The sequence below is a fragment of the Varroa destructor genome, unplaced genomic scaffold (genome assembly GCF_002443255.2).
Source record: "Varroa destructor unplaced genomic scaffold, Vdes_3.0 BEIS01000003.1, whole genome shotgun sequence".
Taxonomy (NCBI): Eukaryota; Metazoa; Arthropoda; class Arachnida; order Mesostigmata; family Varroidae; genus Varroa; species Varroa destructor.
In genome coordinates this window covers 48,921,628-48,943,129 of record NW_019211456.1, presented here as the reverse complement: position 1 = coordinate 48,943,129, position 21,502 = coordinate 48,921,628, and the positions used below count along the sequence as shown (strand labels likewise).

The 21,502-nt window shown below is 40.6% G+C and overlaps 1 protein-coding gene and 1 long non-coding RNA gene across 7 annotated transcripts; one reads left to right on the top strand and one right to left on the bottom strand.

The window, feature by feature from the left end:
- Positions 1-4,873: 4,873 nt before the first annotated feature.
- Positions 4,874-19,607, top strand: LOC111247975 (gamma-aminobutyric acid receptor subunit rho-3-like). Of its 6 annotated transcripts, none has more exons than XM_022799618.2 (9): positions 4,882-5,603; positions 10,417-10,561; positions 11,887-12,071; positions 12,577-12,659; positions 13,112-13,322; positions 13,928-14,102; positions 14,420-14,515; positions 15,080-15,175; positions 19,333-19,607. In XM_022799618.2, the coding sequence occupies exons 1-9, from the start codon at positions 5,548-5,550 to the stop codon at positions 19,408-19,410; spliced, it is 1,125 nt and encodes a 374-aa protein (XP_022655353.1). In that variant the 5' UTR covers positions 4,882-5,547; the 3' UTR covers positions 19,411-19,607. The 6 variants fall into 6 exon arrangements, 4 of the variants coding, with proteins under 4 accessions (XP_086841318.1, XP_086841317.1, XP_022655353.1 ...); XR_015324906.1 differs by having other exon boundaries at positions 4,883-5,603; positions 11,887-12,116; positions 15,010-15,175; positions 19,333-19,385; XM_022799617.2 differs by having other exon boundaries at positions 4,901-5,603; positions 11,887-12,116.
- Positions 8,515-10,531, bottom strand: LOC147757077 (uncharacterized). Its single transcript, XR_015324910.1, has 2 exons — positions 10,397-10,531; positions 8,515-10,153 (listed from the first exon to the last, which is right to left on the bottom strand). It is a non-coding gene; the product is annotated as an uncharacterized LOC147757077 (long non-coding RNA).
- Positions 19,608-21,502: the final 1,895 nt, after the last annotated feature.

Here is a 21,502-nt window from a genome sequence, read left to right as displayed (position 1 = left end):
AGCTCATGCATCATATATCTATCTTTCGAGTTTCCATATATAATTTCTCTGTCTATGACGTATCGAAGTATGTCGAAAGTAGCATATGCTTACCCATTAGATGCCATTTCCGGGGTACTAAGAGCGCCGTAATCACACGGACTTAAATCAGGAGAATGAGCGTATTGAAACTGACGTTGGATACTCCTTTGCTCAATGCATGGAGTAACTGAGTCGTAACAATAAGGTCTGGCGTTGTTATAAAGCAACCAGATTGCCGTGTTAACGATCTTTGAGTCTTTCAAGGAACGGGAGGTAGCGGGCTTCATTCATTGTTTCATTTTCGGCGAGTGTATTATGGTAGCCGATTCTCCTGACGTTCATTGCAATTTCTACCATCACTTTACATAATGGTAGAGATTACAACGTACCTACTACTCAATACTACTGTTGAACTCGACTCTTCTGCAGGGCGACGCTATTCTTCCGCTTGGGCCTTCTCTGGCTGGCGGTAGACATTGAACCAAGCTTCCTCGATGGTGACCGTATATCCCAGATGGATGTTGTGTTGATTAGACATTTCGCAAATTATACGTGGAACACAACACATGCTTTTCCAATTAGCTTAGAGCAGATTCACTCCGGGCCATTTTTACTCAGTTTTCGCATTTTCAGTATTTCGGTATTAATTCTGTCACATGTAAAATAGCAATTTCAGCCGACAGAACCCCCTATACTTTAAGTTCTGCATTCGTGAAAAATCTCCTCGATTGCGGCAATACGTTCTTGTCTTTCGGCTTTTGACATCCTGCCACCGCTTCGCTGATCTTTAATTCTGATATGTCTATTCTTGATATGTCCACACCATTGGCATACTCTCCGTTCGCTTAAGACCTCCTTGCCTAATGTGTTTGACAAATCTTCGATGAGTTTCCACAGCGCTGTGACCTTTGAGGAACAAGATCTTGACGATTTGATCATGTTCTGATTATGTTGTGACCAATTAGTTTCCCAAACGTTACTTCTTCTTTATCATAGAATTCTCTTGTCGAGTAAACCATAAAAACTAAAATTGTTATAGCGTCTTCCGAAATTTTCTACTGTTACTTAGAATACACTTACCAAGTTGCCTACACTGATAGGTCATAGTCCATCACATCACTTATGTAATATTTTGCAGAGCCGAAGTTAAAATTCTACGATAGTTAAAAATGGCATAGAACAGAAACTAATTTTAAACATCAATACTATGGCAAAAGTTAAAGGTGCATACCGTCTGCCAAATTATACATTAGACATTTATGTATAAATGTTAAATGTATAGTTTTTAATTCTTTCGATGGAATCGTTATGTCAGCTTCAAGGTTTATCACGCAACTTGTGTCGACAAATCAGTACCCTTTATATTATGCATATAGCCTTACAGATCTATAGAACTAGGCTACTGGTAGGATCATCATTCAAACGAGTCCTGGACTGTTCTTGCACCTCCTTCCCGTGATAGATTCCCGAAACAAAGGATCCTCGTAAGGTACCTGATTTTTCTTCATGTACTGTCATCCACAATTACTTTACCGCAGTTGATTACCAGATAAAAAGAAAAAGAAGCCTGTTTATTTGTCTATTTTAAAACTCCTTGTGGTCGTTATCCCTTGGATCAAATTCGAAGCCATACGTCACCTAGAAACTAATACCTTATGCCACATCGAAAGCTCATCGCTCATTGACTACAAGATTAAAAGTAAAAACCCGCTTCCTTGTAAGTGTTGTGTCAAGCAGGAAGTACCACGAGGTCGCAGGGTATTTTTTAACGAGGTTCTATTCGAGCTATTCAGCCTTATACACTGCACGAGGTTGTGGACAGCAAGTTGTTCACGTGTTATTTTTTTAGCAGAAGCATTCGCGCAGAGAAGTGCCCTCCGATATCTTAAACAATAACGTTCATCCTGACCACACATGATCATCTCCGTTTTTAAGCAGGCTGAAGGCAAATGCGTAATGCAGCTGTGGTGTTTGTCTGGTGTTATGGGACTCTTACCCGTTAAACCCTGGACCCCTCGTAATCTTGGGCCTTGGTTTCGGCCATGCCCGAAAAGGGCAATGCTTTTTAAAAACATGGAAAAACGACGTTTTTTATGTGCACTCTTGTGAGAGATGTCTAAAAAAAAGACGAACGCTGAAATTATAACTAAAGTAATAATAAAAGAAGATGTAACATCTTGAGTGGATTTCTAACGTAAAGAAAGCACTTGTACTCATATTAAAACAATTGAAAAAATAAATATATAAAAAGATAAAACAGAGGTTAAATAATAAATAAAATAGATAAAAAAAGGTAAAATAAAACAAACGATTGTATCTCTATGAATCTGGCCCGAGACAACAAGGTAACAAACATGATGATTTTTCTCTATATTACAGACGCAGAACAAACTCCTGAAAGAGTTCTAAACAATTAACTCATTCCACCGAAATAAGACTATTAATGAAGGCCCTCCGCAACTTAAGCGCAGGCCAAAACAGCAAGCACGAGCCACGGAGAACAACAAATAGGCATTTATAATTTTTTCAAATATAAAAAGGCTTTCTATAGTGTATAGAAAGCGCCTAATTAAAAAATAAATTAAACTTTTTAGGTCTAGATACTGTAATCAGAATACTGAAGGACTTATTTTTTACCATATTTAATTAATAGAGGTCAAACTTTAAAAGGCCGGCCCTAGGCTAACTCAGCTCTAAACAATAAATACGGACTTTCGCAGGCTTCAATTTTGACACCCACCTTCAGCGGCACATGAGTGATGTCTATGAATCTTTATTGACATTAAACAATGCAGTTAGCTTAAAACGACCCCATCTTAAATGTGGGGAGCGCAACAGGTGCGTCAATAACGTACAAAATGAAACAAATAGCAAACTACTATAGTTAACTGTTAAGATGAATGATCTCTGCTTCAACGTTTTATATATACTGAACAACCGTAATGAATTGCCACAAGGAAAAGACTGAACGCCGAACAAGGCCTAGTCTACACGGAAACCATTAACGACAGTAGGAAAAGTAACAGAGTATAAAAGGAAAGATACCGTTTTTTAAGACACACATTTAGGGTATAATACTTATAATCCACTGACACGGCTTGCCAACTAAAAAAAATTGTCCACTTCTAAATATTCTTATTATATGGTTATATAAAATAATCTAAAGATCTAAGTTAGAAAACCCTATTGAATACGATTGAGTATATATATATATATATCATCCTACTTAAATAGCTACAAATCAGAGCTTAACAGCTTATAAGCTTGATATATACATACATATATACGAGAAATCCTCATACGTCAAAATCTTTCTCGAGTAAGGAAAAACCATAGACTCGAAGGACAATTGCTTTTCAATTACTCTCGATAATTTTATAAATTATTGATTAAAGTAAAACATATATATTAGCGTAGAATACGTGACTGGCATAATTTTCAGCTACTTTCTGCTCATTCAGAATTATATCACTATAGAAGACCATGGTAGCTAATGGTCGACCTTTCAGGGTATGTGTTCTTTGGCCTATTACTAGAGCCCGCTAGAGTTTATCTAAGTTTCGTCACCCTGTGATGTACACAATGTCGGTTCATTGTTAGCGTAATATGTTCCATATATATTACATGTATTTTTGCATTTATTATCGTTTGTTTGTTATATTCTTATGACTATATTATCTTATGAATATATACCACATGAGCCTATTTTACTCTATATGTGACAATGAACTTGGCAACGACGGCCTTTTGAAAAGTGGGTTCATGCTTGCCTTTAAAATTATTCTATACGACACCGCGTCACATCAGGTCGACAGGGCACTATCGCAAAAGGAGACATCTTGACGGATTCAGATGGCTGACGCGACTAGTTCCGACCTTTCGTATCTTTCAGGCTCTAGAATGAATGGATGGTTATTGATAACATACCTGTTCATCGCTACAATCCAGGTATGTATCTGACACACAAACATGGGACAGATTCGTCGCCTCTCGACTTTAAATGTAACGAGCTATTTAGCTATGAGCCGTGTTCTTTTTCTCCCTGTGGCTCGTCTGCTCGATCTTTCTCTTTGCCTAATTCTGTTATCCTGTCTCTAGCTGCTTATATGCTAACCTGGCTTGACGTCGTATGCAACATCTTAGTCACAAAAAATCGCCAGCTACCCTATCCCGGGTTAGATCGGCCGTTAACGCATTATCCTTGCTTTTCGTTTGCCCTGTAGTATGTATATATATGGTATATCATCTCGATACCTATCCGCTGTCTGGTCATGGCACCGCAACCACCGGGCATCAACTATGCTGCCAAAGTTGACGGGGATGCTGGCATGGCAACGTGCCAGTCCCATCGCGCGAACGATGACTAGGACTGACTAGCGATGAGCTGCGCGCCCGCAACGCCGGCGCATTGCACCAGCGCCATGTATCCTATCCCATTCTGCTTTGCCGCCAGCCTGTCCGCCGGCAAGCTTGCCGCAAGAGCTGCCATCGGCGGTAAGGGGAAGAGCAGGCTTTTCTGATGCCGGTCACGTCGCTCGTCTTGGCTCCTGTTCGCTTTCTCTCGGAGCTTTTCATCTCTGTTCATCTTGCCTATCTCCCTTCTATGCTCGTCCCTTCTTTGTCCAATTTCTTATATCTCGTCGTCACCCACCCCCACTCCTTCACGTACACGCACGGTTTTCGTCTATTGTGTTAACCTCTTCCGTATGGCTTTCATCTCCTCGGAGCGGCGGTACATTTCCGAAACGACGAGAGTGAGTGTGCCGGTTTCGCTGATGCTGCCTTTTTCGCTGCTGACAGCGAAGCTGTATGAATGTTACCGCCGCTGCAACCGCGACGGCAGCAACGCTTTGCTAGCAGTACCTTCCCGGAGGCGGCGGCGGCGGCGGCGGCTGCGGCTGCGGAAACCGACGCAACGCAAGGCGATTCAGTGCCTGGAAGATTGTCTATTGAGAAGCTGCTTATGCGAAGGATAACAATCAGGAGAAGGATAGCCACCTACTAGGATGGGTGAGTAGAGTGGCAACGGCGTGGCGACGGTGACGACAGCGGTGGTAGTTAGCCTGTGTTATTGGTCCAGTTGAATCAGCGAACAGGCCTAGCGACCCTCCACGTATTGACATATCGCGTGACATATCGTTAAGAAACCACAAAGATAGATCTCCAGTGGGAAAAGAGGAGTTCTTCTGCGGCACGATCTGACACTTGGAGTTCGAAAGGTCACCTTAAGTGCATTTTGGAAAAAGGCTGGCATGCTTCATCGCATCTTGCACCGACAGAGTGATAATTTTGTTTGTCAGTTGACTAGAATGATTGAAGTTATGTAAAAATTATGTTGTAGAAGCTCGCGTCAGTTATGAAGAACGAGTCCGTCATAACTTTCATCATGGATATATTTTTCAAGAACAAGAACGTCAGAAGGAAGCAGTAGGAGTATCGAATGAAGTAAATGCTAGCTGCTGTTCGAGAAGTTTTAGGATCTACACACACATTGTCTGCTCAGTTTGTAAGGAGCTGGCTCAAAAGATGCGGTCACTGTTGGGGGCTATCGCTTTTCTCGTTGTCGCAAATAACGCTGAGAGGTATGTATAGGCATGAAGAGCCTTTAATATTAAGTGACGATCAAAACAATCCGCTCTAGCAGGAGGCCAGTTCCGCCAGTCAGTTCAAAACAGCCTGTTTAGAGCTATGAGAAGGATGCATTTACGTCCGGCAGCCGCAAAAATGTCCCCACAAAGCGACGTAAAGATTCCGCCTTTCGAAGTTTTCGTCATGAAACACTAACGAAAAGGGGCTGTCTGAATTAGGCCATCCTCAATTCTGATGAAACGTAGCTTGAACAGTTGCAAATTTTCTGTCGGTAGGTAGCGTATTCACATTTACCCGGTGACCAGGGGGCATTATGAATCAGCACATCTGTATATGTCTGTTCCTTAGATTTCAATCAAAGTTCGGGATATGGGGCTTCTGTTTCACAATGCGTCGTGGTAGCAAGTGAATCGGTTTACCTTTTCGTTACATAAAAACAATACTGCACATAACAGTAATGCATACAGATATCTATTTAACATGAACATCGATCGAACGTGTCACTTTGAACATTATTTTTTCCCAATCTATATAAAAACTAACTAAATACGTTCTAAAGTGCGCTTGCGGAAGGCTACCAGGCCTGTGCCGTGATTCGCGTCAGAGGCGATGAAAAACAGGTTCATAATTTGTTGCTAACTGCCGACTTCCATTATATTTTTTGAAAAGTCTTCACGATAGCAGAATGTAATAATTTATTCCGAGCTGATTCTTTACCTAATTGCGGCCTTGGCGGTAAGATGGGAAGATACACTTTCGGACAGACGGAACGTTAATTAAAAAGCTGTTAATCAGCGAGTGGCATTTTCTAGTAATCGAAATTGCTTTATAAAAAAGTTGATAAGTAACGATCCGGTTTTTTTAGTATGACAGCTATACGAATATTCTAGCAGGTCCTTGAAGAAAGTTGCTAAAACCACATGCCTACCATTTAAGCAAACCATATCATGTAGACCCTATAAAGATATATAGTCACAAGGGAATACTTTAAGGTAGTGCAGATCCTAAAAAACAGCCAAAGATACAGTTTTTTTTATCTAATATATAGGAAGCGTACTGTTCCAGAGGCAAGAGCATAAAAATTATTTGCAAATCCTCGCCTTGTATTGTTATAGAACACTGAATTCTAACACCTTCATGCATAGGTGTTTTGAGAGGCAGGCTTTATTCTGCTCGAATATCCTACAAATGTCCTATTGGTAACTTGGACAACTTGACTTATCATACACAGAAAACCCTATCAAAAATTAATTCTACGAAACTATGCCAGTAAATGTTGCTAACGAACTACAATGTCGTGGATACGCACCTGTGCGGCAATCTGAAAACTCTTCATTCCCCGACCTCATATCGTTCCTTGAAGGCTAAAACTTTATACATGGTTATGAAATAGATTTCTTGATGTATTCTGAATGCGAGTCCATCCATGAATTTCGTTTCGAACTCCAGAACTCGACAAACCAGATATCGATCAGCGGAATAATGATTTTCTTCGGAGTTACGTTTTAAATCATACAGCACGGAGACACTCGGGTTTTTTCGTGAACGTGGCAAGTGAGATCGTTAACGTACATCTACCTAACATAACCTAATACATTATCTACTCCATAACGAATGTGATCTTATTACTCACTTGCGTCGATCCGATACCCCGACCACGAAAAAACGAAGGGACGAACTATAACCCCACACTTTGTGTCGCTAGACAACACCTAAAATTTATTACGCTGCCTCAACTTAGAACACCAACTTAACAGCAGCTTATATTGTGCCTCTCAAGGCTAGCATCTGTGCTGCATGCCCGTTTTAAAATATCCGCAAATTATATGTACGCATACAGTCTAATATATTGATATAGTTATCATAGGTACTGCTGCGGACCTTCGATCAATATTGGATAGTGTGGGCTCTTGAAACTAGTGTCTAATAAGCTAACGTACCTTGTTATAGCTAAAGAAAACGATACGTTTATAAAGGAAAATCACTGTTGACCCATCATTGTTCCATAGAAGATTGCCTTGCACTTGTGCGGAGAAAGAAATGGCGTAGTTGGCGTATACGATGAAACGAGAGAAGAATTACAAAAAATAGCCGAAAAGGAATAACAATTTACTCTACTAATAAAAAGTCTATCAAGCTCCTCTGGGTTCATAACGTCACGCGTATTGCTATGACGAAGCGTGTTTATACACGTCGTAAAATACGCAGATGTCATGCTAACGCTAGACGCAAGTCCGGAAATTCGCAACGCAATTGTTTGTAAGACTTAAAGTTTGTAACACAATCCCCGTAAAGTGGTAACATGTTTACCTAGGGAGACGCAAGGTGGTCTAAGTTTAAAACTAGGCGTAGAAACATTTCCTTTGATCTGACCGAAAGGGTCCAGCCGTCCGAGTAATACTTAAAGGCAATCCAATTGCGCGTAAAATCGGAAAAATTTATTGAAGCTTCTAAAATAGAAGCCTGGAGTACGAAGTTTGGCTAATATTGTAACTTTAAGTTAGCATAAAAAACTTTGCATCATAAAAAAAAGCATACAAGGCATAGAAGAGAACAGGGTTAAAGAGACGCAAACGGTAAATATCATATAAGAACTAATCGTCTGCAGATCCATTTCAACTGGAAAACGGACTAGCAACTCTATAAGTACTGGCAACTCGGACAAAGCTAACAATAGTCAGCTAAAAAGCGCGAGTTATGAATGATGGATGGAGAATGGCGATAGAAAGCAAAACTATTGATATATAAAACAGTGCCATAATTATAGCTTATAGAAACAAATGATAAGTATCTTTGATAACAATGCATTAAAATAACGATTCTTAAAAAAGCTAGCACTGAGCATACCGAAACCAGTATGAATCTATAATAAAACAAAGATGTCTAAAAGAGCACGCAATAGCGGGAAAATTCAAAACGTTTAATCATGAAAAATAAATATTGTAAAGTGTACAATGGATTCTTAAAGAATAAGCATTGACTTGTTTAAGCTAAAATTGAAGCAAATGCTTCTTCAGTTCTAAAATCAACTCAAAATGCACCATTGTGATTGACAATTCTGTCATTTTTTAGGCGAAATTGCGATTATACCGTTATAAACTTCGATGATTTCTAGGCGAACAATTCTGATAAGTGATTGTTGCGTTTTCTCATTGAAACTAAATCAGCCCTATTAAGAAAATTCTGTAGAAAGTAAGTGTAAGAAAATTCTCTGAAAACCGAAACGGATGATAGCTTGATGGTGCAAGATGCGGGCTAAACGGCGGATGTATTGAAATTTCCCATCAAAGTTCTTTCAAGTTTCGTCGCGTAGCTAAGCATGTACCTGATCTGGTGTTGGGATATGACACTTTCTCTGTTTTTCCAATGGCTTAACAGCAATCTTGTTACTCGTTAACAGTGAAGGTTCGATACAATCGATTTGCCAAGCAGTAATTCAAAATGCACGATCCCTCCCCGTTCTCGTCAAGCAGAAAACTAGTAGCTTCTTTGGCATTAGTCTGGGTTATGTTGCAAAATGTACAGTACCTTGTTACCTTACCCTTCAAATTCGTACATTATTGCTATGTCATGCGTGATCGATTTTTCAGCACCCGCTTGATCGATAGTTCAACTTCGTTGCGTTTCTATACAATTTTTTAGATGGAAGTACGATTGCGTGGATTCTTTCCAAACATCGAATGGTTTAAGATCGCTTGGTAGTGGCCGCTTGGTTTCTGGGCGATATCATGGCTACACGTCCAACGTTCGCAATAATTTCATCAACTTTTTCTTTAATTAGTCGACCGTTACGAGGAGCATAGCCCGCACCGAAATTTCCAGAATGAAAGGGATAAAACCCACCATCTTCAGGCGGTTTCGAATATAAACAGCACGATTTTTCATGGGTCCTGGTAGCATTTTGTGTTTGCTTTCATTGTAGTAAAATACTGAAATAGAGACATTTTTTTAGAAATTTCACATCTTCAAAATACCCCATCTCAAACCACGGACAAAGAATAGAAGCGTTCTATCTGTTACTGGCAAATCTTAGCTTTTTGAAGAATATTGGCGATACTTTTCGCGACATAAAAGCGACTTTTGTTATTTAAGATATCTGACCTTGAATCCAACTAGCTAGAAAAACGGTCGGTATACCAATAAGTCCTTTATGGCTACTTAGAACAACAATAAAAGACGCCTTCAAATATATTAATGCGTATAATCATCTCGAGAAGCGAAAAGGGCCGCTTGAAGTTTTAGGAGATGTTCCTATTACGATCTCAGTTGTAAGCCCTTTCGAGAGTAAGAGATCCATTCCGGCGTTCTTGCGTCGATGCAACACTCTGTAGCTGCTTGTCCTTAAGTCTCACGACGCTTTTTTCACCTTTGCTCATATCATCGCCAGTGTTCTTTTCGTATATCCGATTCTTACAAGTGTTCTTTCTTCTCTTAAAAGTCGCTGTTTTCTATGTTAATGTCGATACCAAATCCTGATTTCTGACTACGTCGTATTTCGAAACTCAACCAAGTATCTTCTTTTGACGTTTCCGCACCAGGCCATCTGTTAGAGGAAGCGTCAACTTAGATGCGCATCTAAAGAATTAATTTTAAAATGGTTTGAAAACTTGTGTGACGCCTTACAAAATGGCGCTGAAAAATTTCAACCAATTCACAACTGCAGTAGCTGCTCAATAACATTTTGTATGTTTATAGTTTTTTAAAATATTCTACCAGTGTGTTTTTTATTTTACCAAAAAATACAGGACATGCTCGGTTAGCAATGAGTTTATTGAAGTCCGCTTACCTGATAATTTTGATTGTCAGATTTACACTTAATCCAGTGTTCAAGGAAATATTTCCAAAAGAATATTACTCGTCCGATCCTCCGAAGGGCCCGAATGGAACAGCCGCTAAGGTTTACGTTGCTTTCCACATCATGGACGTCGACGAAATATCCGAAGCCAATATGGTAAGGTTATAAAAAAAAAAAAAAAAAAGCTGGGTACTTGTTTGATGATGGTATATTTAGAATGATAAGGTAGATACGCGAAAGTATAATGAAGAAACATATATATATATATATGGGAAAATTATGGATCTGTGCTTCTCGGCGTATGTTTCAACCAGGCAATTATCAGTTGTGCAGTACGGTATTGATATTGCTTTTATTGGAAAATAAATATATATATAGTTATAAAACATGTATCTATTCTAGCTTGACAAAAGGACTACTCGTATTCTACTCAATCAGCGACTGTACTAAATAGAGTAAATCTCGCTAGGGTCTTATCTCTGTTAGAAGAGAAATTGAATCGAAAGAAATATGTCGAAATTATATGAACAAATGTTGAATATGACATGGCGGTTGTCAACAGCGAAAGCCTTTTACACCCTGCCTCATAAATACGTACTTCGTAAAATGTACATTATTTCTTTCTCAGTCTTCGTCAAAACGGAGCCCCGTGTTTGAAGATGTCCTTTCCTTCTTTATGCCTAGTAGTCATTCTTTGGTATATTGATTTTTATATAATTTGTCGGTGTTTAGATACATTCCGATTTTGTTCTGTGAAAACGATTCATATATATATATATATACATTTCGGTACACCTGTCACTAAAATACGTGCGACGCCATGCTCGGGTAAGGGGATTGCTGGCATGCCCGTTCCTATGCGAGCGGATAAATATGTATATATCAAGTATGGCTCGCAGGTGATCGCGACCGTCATTGTTTTTATACGTAACAATGTTACGTATGGGGAATCGATCATTAGTTACCTTGCTCTAGCTTAAACCCTATGGTGTTTGTTAATGTTTTCTATCAAACAACGTACTATTTACAACAGTGCGTTTTCAGCGCGGTATCAAACGTACATGACGACACCTGTACGCATTTTAAGGTAGTTCAGGTCTGCAGCGACAAGCGATACTCGCAACAAAGTATATGACGAGCCTTGGTCGCAAATCACTATATCTCAACCGTTAATTAATTATATTTATATTACAAGTAGTATTATATTAAATATAAATTAGTTAATTTTATTCAAAGTTAGTTCAATTTTTCAAGTTGTATTAGCCTCTGTTTCGTTTCCTGAATTTTCTTCCGACAGTTGTTTGCATAGATAAAAGGTAGATTAATTGGAGGTGATCAACTACGCCAGATAAAGCACCAGTGCAAATCCCTGTTCCGTGCTAAGTTGTACCAAGAGAAGATAGCGGGGCAAACTTTTCGTGTGACGTTAAATGAATGCCTTTGTCATTTTTCGCACTGTTGTATTCGCCCCGTATATGTAGGGCTTTCGTCTACACATGTTTGTGCTTGACATGTGGAAGGATGATCGCTTAATTCTCGAACATCTGATCAAGAATTCGTCGGTTCGCATTGTGCCGGAAGAGATCTACACAAAAATCTGGAAGCCTGACATGATATTTGTTAATTCAAAAAGTGGCTACCTTTTCAAGGAATCGGTCACAAACAGGTTCGTCAAAATACTCGACGACGGCTACCTCTATAGAACTACCAGGTATTAGTTTTCTTTTTTTCTATATTCATTGTTGTGTCCGTACTCTCAGACAGGGAATCTTACGCTTACTATAGAGACGCCGTGCATCGTGCCATCACATTTTTCATACCCACCTACGTGGGTAAATTGTTATGTCGATATCAGCGATCTTCAGACAACGTTCCTAGCATGGAAAATTTGATTTCTCTGATGTGTTTATATGATGTTTGCGTATATACGTATCTACAAACTATCTATGTATTGAAAAACTAAACGGCCGAAAAAAAACTTTCGTTTTCAAACTCGTACTTGGCCCAATGTTTAACTTTTCATTTATTCAATTATGCCTGCAGGATTGTTTCCCTGCCGCTTTTCCCTTTTCAACATTGTGTCACATGTCCCTGCCAATGATTTCCTTGACTGAAAAAACAAGTATTCAGATGTTTAGGAAGGTACACAACAATGTTTGCTCGGTATGCAGGTATTTATTTCAAGTGGACTGCCTAATGAACCTTCAAAAATATCCGATGGACGTCCAACACTGTTTTCTCAAAGTAGGACTGTGTAAGTTAATTTGGTCTTTATTATGATAGTATAACATAGTCTATCGGCTAAACTGTGATCTGGCCAGAGTTCATATCGTGAGGATTTATACTGAATCCGCTTTCTTTAAACGCGGCTAGATGGAGTACTTTTGTATCAGACAATATAATTATATTTAATTTTTCGTATCTTGCCGCGTTCGCTGTTACGTTTTGGCTAGTGACAGACACCAGAAAATAATATTTATATTATAAAATTCTAAGTTATCCTTTGTAGATCCGCGTTAGCCAATCGCCTTAATCTTGCGTTGCTAGCAAAACGCTCGATGACGCAAAGAAACGCCATATATAAGGTTCTCAATCAAACATAACATAGAATATCAGTAGGGTTAAACATAGGTTCAAATCCGTCGCGTTACTTGTTTTGTGCCTCATCAACGTCATAGTGGTAATGAGGATTAACTTTGTTACCAGTATCAACTCCATCTTCGGAGGCCACGCTGCACTGGATGGATGAAGAGTCGTCTCCGTATCAGAACATTTCCCTTAATCTCGTGGATCACAATGCGCCATTGCAGTTCGATGTAGCTCCACCAAAACCCCATAAAGCCAGGGAACAGTGGATTTTTACGGAGTACGACTACCTCTATGCAAATTTTACGTTTACGAGAAGACTTACTGCAAGGTTTGTCTCGTTGTCTACTATAACTGTGGCTAAATATATCTTTATGTTTCATGATATAACTGTAAACGATCGCTACGCTAAGACATATCCGCATTTTTCTTTACGATTCGGCCTATTTGAACCTATTTTAATTATCAAAAAATTCAACACATGCGGCTTATGTCGTCTCGTCAATTCACTGTAACACGGTCTACAGTACAAGAACTGGTAAAATCTAGTGTTATTCTGTACCCAGACGGAGATTATATAATCTTTAAGTACAGAACCTCGGTATCGTTTCCTCTACTCAGATCCAAGTAATAAAGTTTAGTATACTAGCAACACGATCTTGACTTCACCCGTCGATTAGCGAGTCATTATTAGCTCTATGCAGATTGAGTGGATCTTCGAACCCCTTCCGAACCCCTCAGTGATAAATAACTCATGTCGTACACGTATAGTGAATCCGAGGTAGAATCGTGCACGTGGTTTAAAGGCACTAGAACCTCAAAATTTCGAGTGTGCCAGGGTCGCTGTTGCAATTATACTACCGTCTCAAAGCATCTAAAGCTTGATTCGAAAGATGATCAAATCTGACATAGTTAAATCTCTTCGCTATCTTTCAGCTTATTAAATACCTACATCCCAACTGGAATCGTCGTGGTTATGTCCTGGGGTTCGTTTTGGCTCGATGTGAATGCTGCTCCAGCTCGTGCCTCAATCGGAGTTACCTCAGTTCTTACGACAGTTACACAGATCGTACAATCAAGAAACAATTCACCACCTGTAGATTATTTAAAGGTAGTTTATCCGAAAGACGGTTAATTACCTTTTGTCAATTTCTGGCTATTACCAAAGCTAAATAGTAGTGCATCAACATTATTTTTGTTACGCAGTTACGCAGAAACAGTGCCTATTTTTGCTTATCGTCATCACTAGCATCTCCACAGTAGGACTATGCGCCTCATCTCACAAGGTTCAACGATTTCGAACGTACCCAATTAAATATATCCCCTAATCATTGTATCCATGACATTTCGTAATCTTCAAAGCATAACTAATTGCTTTTTCACTTCTTCGACGACCTCACGTTTCCGTACGTCCGTCGTCGTGCCTAGGCTGTTGACGTATGGCTGTTTATGTGTTTAGTTATGGTTTTCTTAGCGATGATTGAATATCCGATCGCCTACAACGTGGAAAAGTTCTACAGTTTGGTGAGTAAAGCTTCGCACAGCCAGACTAGGGGCTAGGCGCAGAAAACGATTTTGCGACTTTAACTTTTTAAGGTTAAGGTTAACCTAGTTTCAGCAGATGTCATCGACATCAGCTAGAAGGGCTAGCTCAAGATGAGGAATTACTACTTTTTTTTTTATCATCAAAAAGACGACACACCTATCAACACGCTATGGATGAATGAAGGCCTAATTTGCAATTAATATTGATTTGACAAATTCATTGATGATGTGACCTCTAACTGTATGACTGATCCACTTCGTATATAGATCGCATGATAGATAGCAAAACCAAAGGTGTGTCCTTACGTACGGCATATTCGACATAATCGACTTACCGGAAAACATATGTAGCATTCTGTATACTATTTAAGAAACGGCCCAGAAAACGGTCTATTGAAAACAGTTTCCAACAGTAAACAGTATGCATCACATAGTCACGGAACGACAAAAATGCTTTCTATTTTCATATATAGACGCCGTTACTTTCTGCGACAATCTAACGTATGGATGTGTATACTGCGTGTACAAATGGTGTGTCTGCAGAATCGCTACTCACAACCAGACAAATACAAAGATACCAAAGGTCGCAGGATGACAGTAGCACAGACGCTCTTCCGGCACACCAACGTCATTGACAAGGTAAATTTCTTCAATGGATTGTTTTGATACGTGCGCTCACAAATCGACTAAAAAAAGTTAGATATTTTAATATCCCTACTATTCTATTTGCCCAATAAACTAGGTATCAGCAATAAATGGTACCCCTTTGAACCTAATTCGTCGAAATGGAACTTTCCACCGATGGTCGACATTTTGAACCGTGAACGTCCGTGGAATACGAACTAATAATTTACCCATTAATCAAATTCCGTTACTCACCTTTGCTATATATACTATCCGAGCGTCAAAGAGAGTATATAGAACCACTTAAAACGCTACGTCAAGTCTTGTTGGGCCTATAACAGCTATTTTAAAGGACTTGCCATGTGTCCCGAAAATGGCACAGGAATGTAACGGTAGGATATCTATCGCAATTTGCCCGCTACGTATCGTCACACTCGTAGAAGCCTGGGTCACTGTAGAGTCTACTACAGGATCCATGCACGACAAAACGAGTGACAGCAAATCTGTTTAACCGGTTCGATCCTTTTCACTCGTTGTTCCGCTTCGTGTTCGAAGCAAAGAGACCCCTAAATAATTTTCACTCCCAGTTCTTAATGTTGATCTTGAAATCTTCCATTGCTATGCACAACATGCGTTCTCGGGCAACGCAATTTAATTGCTCGAGCTTTTCCACTGTTAGACTTTTCCCAAATGACGCGTATCTTATACGCTGGAACCGATATTATCTTGTGATCGAAGAACCTAAAAGCGATCACTAAAGACAAGCGATGAGACGATTTGATTGGCTATCAACGCTATCTTCCTATTTTTCGTGATGCGCGTGGCATTTGCAGAGCAAAAAACCTCAAGTACGGAAACCGGTTTACATTTTTTACCAGTTTTATAGGCAAGAAGTGACCTGGCGAAATGTAAGGTGTTAATGACCAGTTTTTTGCGTCCCCTTCTAAATTTCAGCAGCCCCGTTTTGGTCAGATTTACAGTCTGTCTCGTATTTGTGACTTCCACGTGGAACCAGGCTAGACTTTGCTACACGTCGAACCTCGTTGACATACTGATTGCCTTAACTTTTTTGTTTCATCAGGTAGGCCCTTCAGCAAGATGAGGAATAAGAGTAGCATTCGGTTCTAGCCTTGAGCCAGGTCAACTATGAGAAACAAGAGTTCGGCCACTCTCGGTTATTCTGTTCTCATGTGGAATCGCAGGTAGAAATTTGAGCACATCAAAAGAAATGCGCATTTCGGCCAGTGTAAACATAACCTTGTACCCGGGCGCCAGCTAGAAGGCTGCCTCAAAATCGATGAACAGCGCGTATAGCGGACTGATTGGCAACACGGCCAGTGCTCTCTTGACGTTGACTACCAGAATCCAGCACGCCACTTCTGTAGAGCATTCTCTCTCAAACCTACGTCGCTTCGTTGAGATCGCGCATACGCTTTCGTAGGGGCTATCTAGCCTCTCAGTAGCAGTAGTAGAGAGCAGTTCATAACAAACGCTTTTTTGCCATTTCCCGCCATTATGACAACACGGTTCGGCAACCCTTTACTAAGAAATACTAACAGAATAGCATTTCCACTGTAGTAGTACGTAAACATTTATTAAATAGTCCTGTCTAGGATGGGGCCAGAACGACGGCACATTTAAGATGTTCATTTCAGACCCGATCCAAACGGATTAAGGCTCCCAAGACCTTGTTGTATACGTTCTCGTACTGTGAAGTCTTATATTGGAAAGTGTTGCGTTGTATTGAGATCCTTTCTGACTATGTTGCGGCAGAAAAGGACATCCAACGTAATATCCTATTCCTTATCATAAACATATCCAGTAGGTTATTTATGAGAGCCAAGGAGCTTATCAAGTAAGCCGCCTAGCTGCCGTGATGCGTTAGTCACTCGTATGGTTAACGTTCTGCATCGGCAATCAAACAAATCTTCGCCCAGTCACGGTGAAGATGCCTTTGTGATGCATATTTTTGTTAACAGATCGTCGACAGAAAACGGAAACTAAAGGTAACAACTCGAGCTGTATTTTGGCTATAAGCTTGAAGCCTGTCGGGCCTTTCTGGGCAAAGCTGCAAGTATAGCTGAACCACGGCTTCTGCCACCGAAGACGACAAAGGGGCCGTACTGTAGATTGAACAATTTCAATCAGACGTTACGCGTAAGTTTTGGGATTCATAACGTCAGGTACACAGAGAATTTCGTCTCTTCCACTCGTTGCACTCCAAGTGCTTGTCTATGTCTAGGCGTTGCGACATAACTTCTCCTTCGGCGTCTCGCGCAGGCGGAACTTGAACAGCGAGGTCTATTACTATGAATATGTAAGCACAAATGCTTACTTCTATGGCAATGAATGATCCTCATTCTGAAACCTCATTCTATCCTTGGTTACCATCATCCCAAATATATACCGACAACCGAACTTTTTGCTGCATATTTTCGAAAGGTCAATATCTAGATACTATTGACTATCTAGCAACCATAGTCCGGGTATTTTAAAGAGCGGTAATACGGCACGAGTTTTGCTGGTCGAGGCGGGCTTCACTTCATCGGCAATAACAGAAAGAGAAACAAAATGAGAAGACAATGGTCCACTGACGAGTTTCGATTCCAAATCCGTCGACCGAACATAGACTGCCGCGAGACCTAGTTGCTGAACACGTGTGGAAATTACGTTATTCTCCACTAAATACGCTGTGAGGTCTCCTGCCTTCTGATTGTAAAAATCGAATATAACTCAGCTAGGATAGTTTGGTCCGTTGCTCCTTGTGACAGAGCAGTACACAGAATAGAACCGAAATAAGTTAAAAGGGCTATCTTCTCAAGTCTACATTGGCGCGAATGTGTCTGTACATTCAGGGCTTCCAACAACAGGTGCGCCAGAGTTACAGCATCCTAACAGTTCCACTGTGTAATTGTTAGCGTCTGCTCAGAGCCCGGCTTCAAAAGCCGCAGCGTGCGTGTCGCGTACTAGAACCGGCTCTCCAGTCGTCAGTGCTGCCAAGATCTACTCCATCAAGTCCTCGAGCGTTGGGGTGTATAGAATTTGTTGGTCATAATCAAACTGTTTGGCTGATGTTGTCTTTCGCATTCTCGGTGATCCTTTAATGGTGGTCTCGTTTAGTATTGACTCGTCCTATTGAAACTGACCAGGCTGTTAAGACGTTCGGCTTTTGAAGTTCGGTTGAACTGAATTGGGTTTATCGGTCAAGTTTTTTCATACTGTTATTATCAGTGGTCTTTAGGTGGACATCTTTTGATTCGATTGAATTCTGTTATTCACGCTTAAAAAAAGGCTTAACTTCCCTGGCACTGTTGTAGGCAATTTTCCCGACTGCGAAGCGATGGTCGGGCGCTGTGATTTAACGAGCGAAAAAGCTAAAAAGTTCGCATCTCTTGCAATTACTTTCTTTGCACTAATATCACTTGTCGCTTTGAAATTTTCTTTCAAGTTCTCCACCTTCCTGATCTATTCTTTTCAACTTTTATACATTCATGATAACCAGTTTGCAAAAGGACTGCAACTAGGTGTTGTTATGGTACTCTTCTGCGTTACACACGACACTGTCGATATATCTTTTCGGCGCCGCGCGAATAATAACAGACGGTTGCTTGAGAAGGATCTCGCTTAACGCGCCGCCAAGGAATTGCATGAAGCTGCCATTCGCCACTAGTGCTCTTTTTGTACGGCAAAACTGGTTAAGCTATCCGAGGATTTCTTAAAGTTGTGACCCACCTAACGGTCAGCCACCATTTTTTTTTGCTGTTTTGCTTATAAATTCGACACTCGCACCGCTTTTCTAGTTCTACTCAATGGTACAGGAACATCACGATACCATTTTCCAGCGGACAAATTTCATAAATGATGCGGCTGATCAGTGACATATATGTCGGCACTTACCGTACCCGACAACGCCATTTACCACCCTCTGGATCAATCAGCCTCATCGCTAGCCTTACAGACAATTTCTATTATTGGTTGATGCTCTGACAAATGTAGAGTGTAGTTTTTATTCGGTTTGAATTCAATAGAACGTCTGCACAAGTGATCTGTATTTGTTGTTGGTTCTGTTAATGTTGCGCCCGGGCTGAAAATTAGGAGCGTCTCTTTTCGATCAATTAACCCTAAAACGATACACACTGTACCAAATAAACGCTTATAAACGTCTGTTTCAGGCATCTCGAATTCTATTTCCGCCGGTGTTTCTTCTCTTCATTTTTATCTACTGGACGGCCTACCTGACGATCGGCTAAATAGTACCGCGAGCTTGCTTGAAGTCCATTAAGGCTAATTATTAAATAGGTTTCTTTTCATCGTCGTTATAAAACGAGGCCGACCTCCGTAACCCTGAAGAAGTTACCCGTATTGAACCAACGTATTCAGAATATTACATAGCATATATGTTGTTGTCGTAAAGTTTAATAAAGGCTGTCATAGCAAATCTACAGTTCCCTTCGCGTTTTGCGTTTTGAAAACCGTAGTCTCTGCTAGCTCCCTATGTGTAAATATTCTTGTATGTAATTCAATGTTCGAGATTTATCTTTAATATGATTTAGGTCATCAGGATACCACACGATTTGAATAAAAGTCGTTGGATCAACTACTGTTATTAACTGCTTCAGGCATCATAAGCATAACGTAGCCAGGCAAAAGTCAAATAATAATATTATTATAAATTTGATATCTCGTGCAATTGTTACTAAATGTTTTTAATATTAACAATACACGTCCATTTAGATCATTTCTATTGCGTTTGCGCTGAGAGTTTAGCTAACTTGCCTAAGATCTACCTAACATCGTAAACAAACTACAAAGACTACAGACATTCATCATGGATCTGATTACTTCAATATGGCGTCATACACATATCCAGATGCAACTGTGCTAAAAAGCAGGACCTCTCCGGGAATATGCAGATTATTTACAGATTTATTTACTCTAAGACATTTGACAGATTAAAATCCAAAACTCGTTCAGTTTGATTTTCTTCAAAGTCATTAGCTTAACTAAATCAGGTAGCCATTTTAAAAATAAATTAGTTTCATACCAAACGCCAGTAGTCACTATCTAAGAAAAAATAAAAGTAATTCATATATACATCAGAAAACCTATAGGTGAGTGCGATATAAATAATAATATTACACACATATTTCTGTACTAATTCATGCATTCACTTGGAGATCACTCGACTCTTCACGACGAATAGATACAATGTTTACTTTAGCCATTTGTTTTTCCCTTCTTTCCGGCTTGCTTTCTCCCAGCGTTTCCTCCTCAAATTTATAGAGCACACGGGTTTAGCGACCCCTTCCCACTTTCCTGTCTATCCCTCTATCATGCGTGGCGAGATGGTACGAAAATCTCTTATACGCGAAGACGTTAAATGTTCATTTACGACTATCACACTGTTAGAAAGCGTATCTTTTCAGCAAAAGCTTATCATCATCACCGTTGCGTCCACCGATGTTGCTTCATGATGGTGCGCCAACTATGCCACTGCGACATCCTGTAGCGTTCTCTCTAAACTATCCACGCCATAGTTCAGTAGCTCGATGCTGGAAACGGCGGAAGGAGGCGCCGGGCTAACGTGAACGACTTGCAGCTCGGTTCAGCGCCCTCGCCGCTGCGCAAACGCGAGCATTCGGCAGAACGCGCATCATCAATGCTGCAGCAGGAGCCGCCCTCGCCTCCATACACCGGGCAGCAAAGGGACCAAAGGAGCGCAGGCAGCTGACTCCCAGGGATTGGAAGTTGCGCCAGACATAAAAGCAGCAGCGCCACGACATAGCAGCCGCTTGGTCAACCGGGCGCCCGAACGTTTCCGGAAATCGCGCCGGAAATGGGCGTGATCAGGAGTCGGAACCCATCAAAGGTAGCTCACAAAATATGGCTCACTACAAGAGAGCCGGCAACACTCAGTAGAGCAGCTAAACGGATGCCGTCAGAACGGAGTGAACGAGAGTCAGGAGTTGTGTGTCCTGATCTCGCACTTTTACTTCACTGCTTCCTGGGGTAAAGTGAAAGTAAAAGCGGTACAATTTCTTACTTCTTGCTTGCATCAGCTCAAAAACGTAAAGAAAGCAGCAGGCCTCGTTGAAAGACCCCGGGTTGTCTCGTCCATTGCCGGTCGACGCATCTCGTCTCTTACGCATCCCGTGAATACCGATGGGTGGCTACAAGGATATCTAACAGCGAAAACGAGAATCATTTCTCTAATAGCTTCCTAGAAGGAGGACCCTCCTCAGAGGGTTATAGGTTCCTTCCTTGAGGCTCTCAGGCTAACACGCTGCGATCTCTCCAGCCGTGTACAGACATCGAAATGGCCTTTACGTCTCACTGGCACTT

Excerpts from the sequence above, each read along its gene's own strand:
- LOC111247975 (XM_022799617.2), top strand. The coding sequence starts at position 5,548 with ATGCGGTCACTGTTGGGGGCTATCGCTTTTCTCGTTGTCGCAAATAAC. Across the intron at positions 5,604-10,416 it reads GTCGCAAATAACGCTGAGAG|ATTTACACTTAATCCAGTGT; the intron begins GTATGTATAGGC and ends TTTGATTGTCAG. Across the intron at positions 10,562-11,886 it reads AAATATCCGAAGCCAATATG|GGCTTTCGTCTACACATGTT; the intron begins GTAAGGTTATAA and ends CCGTATATGTAG.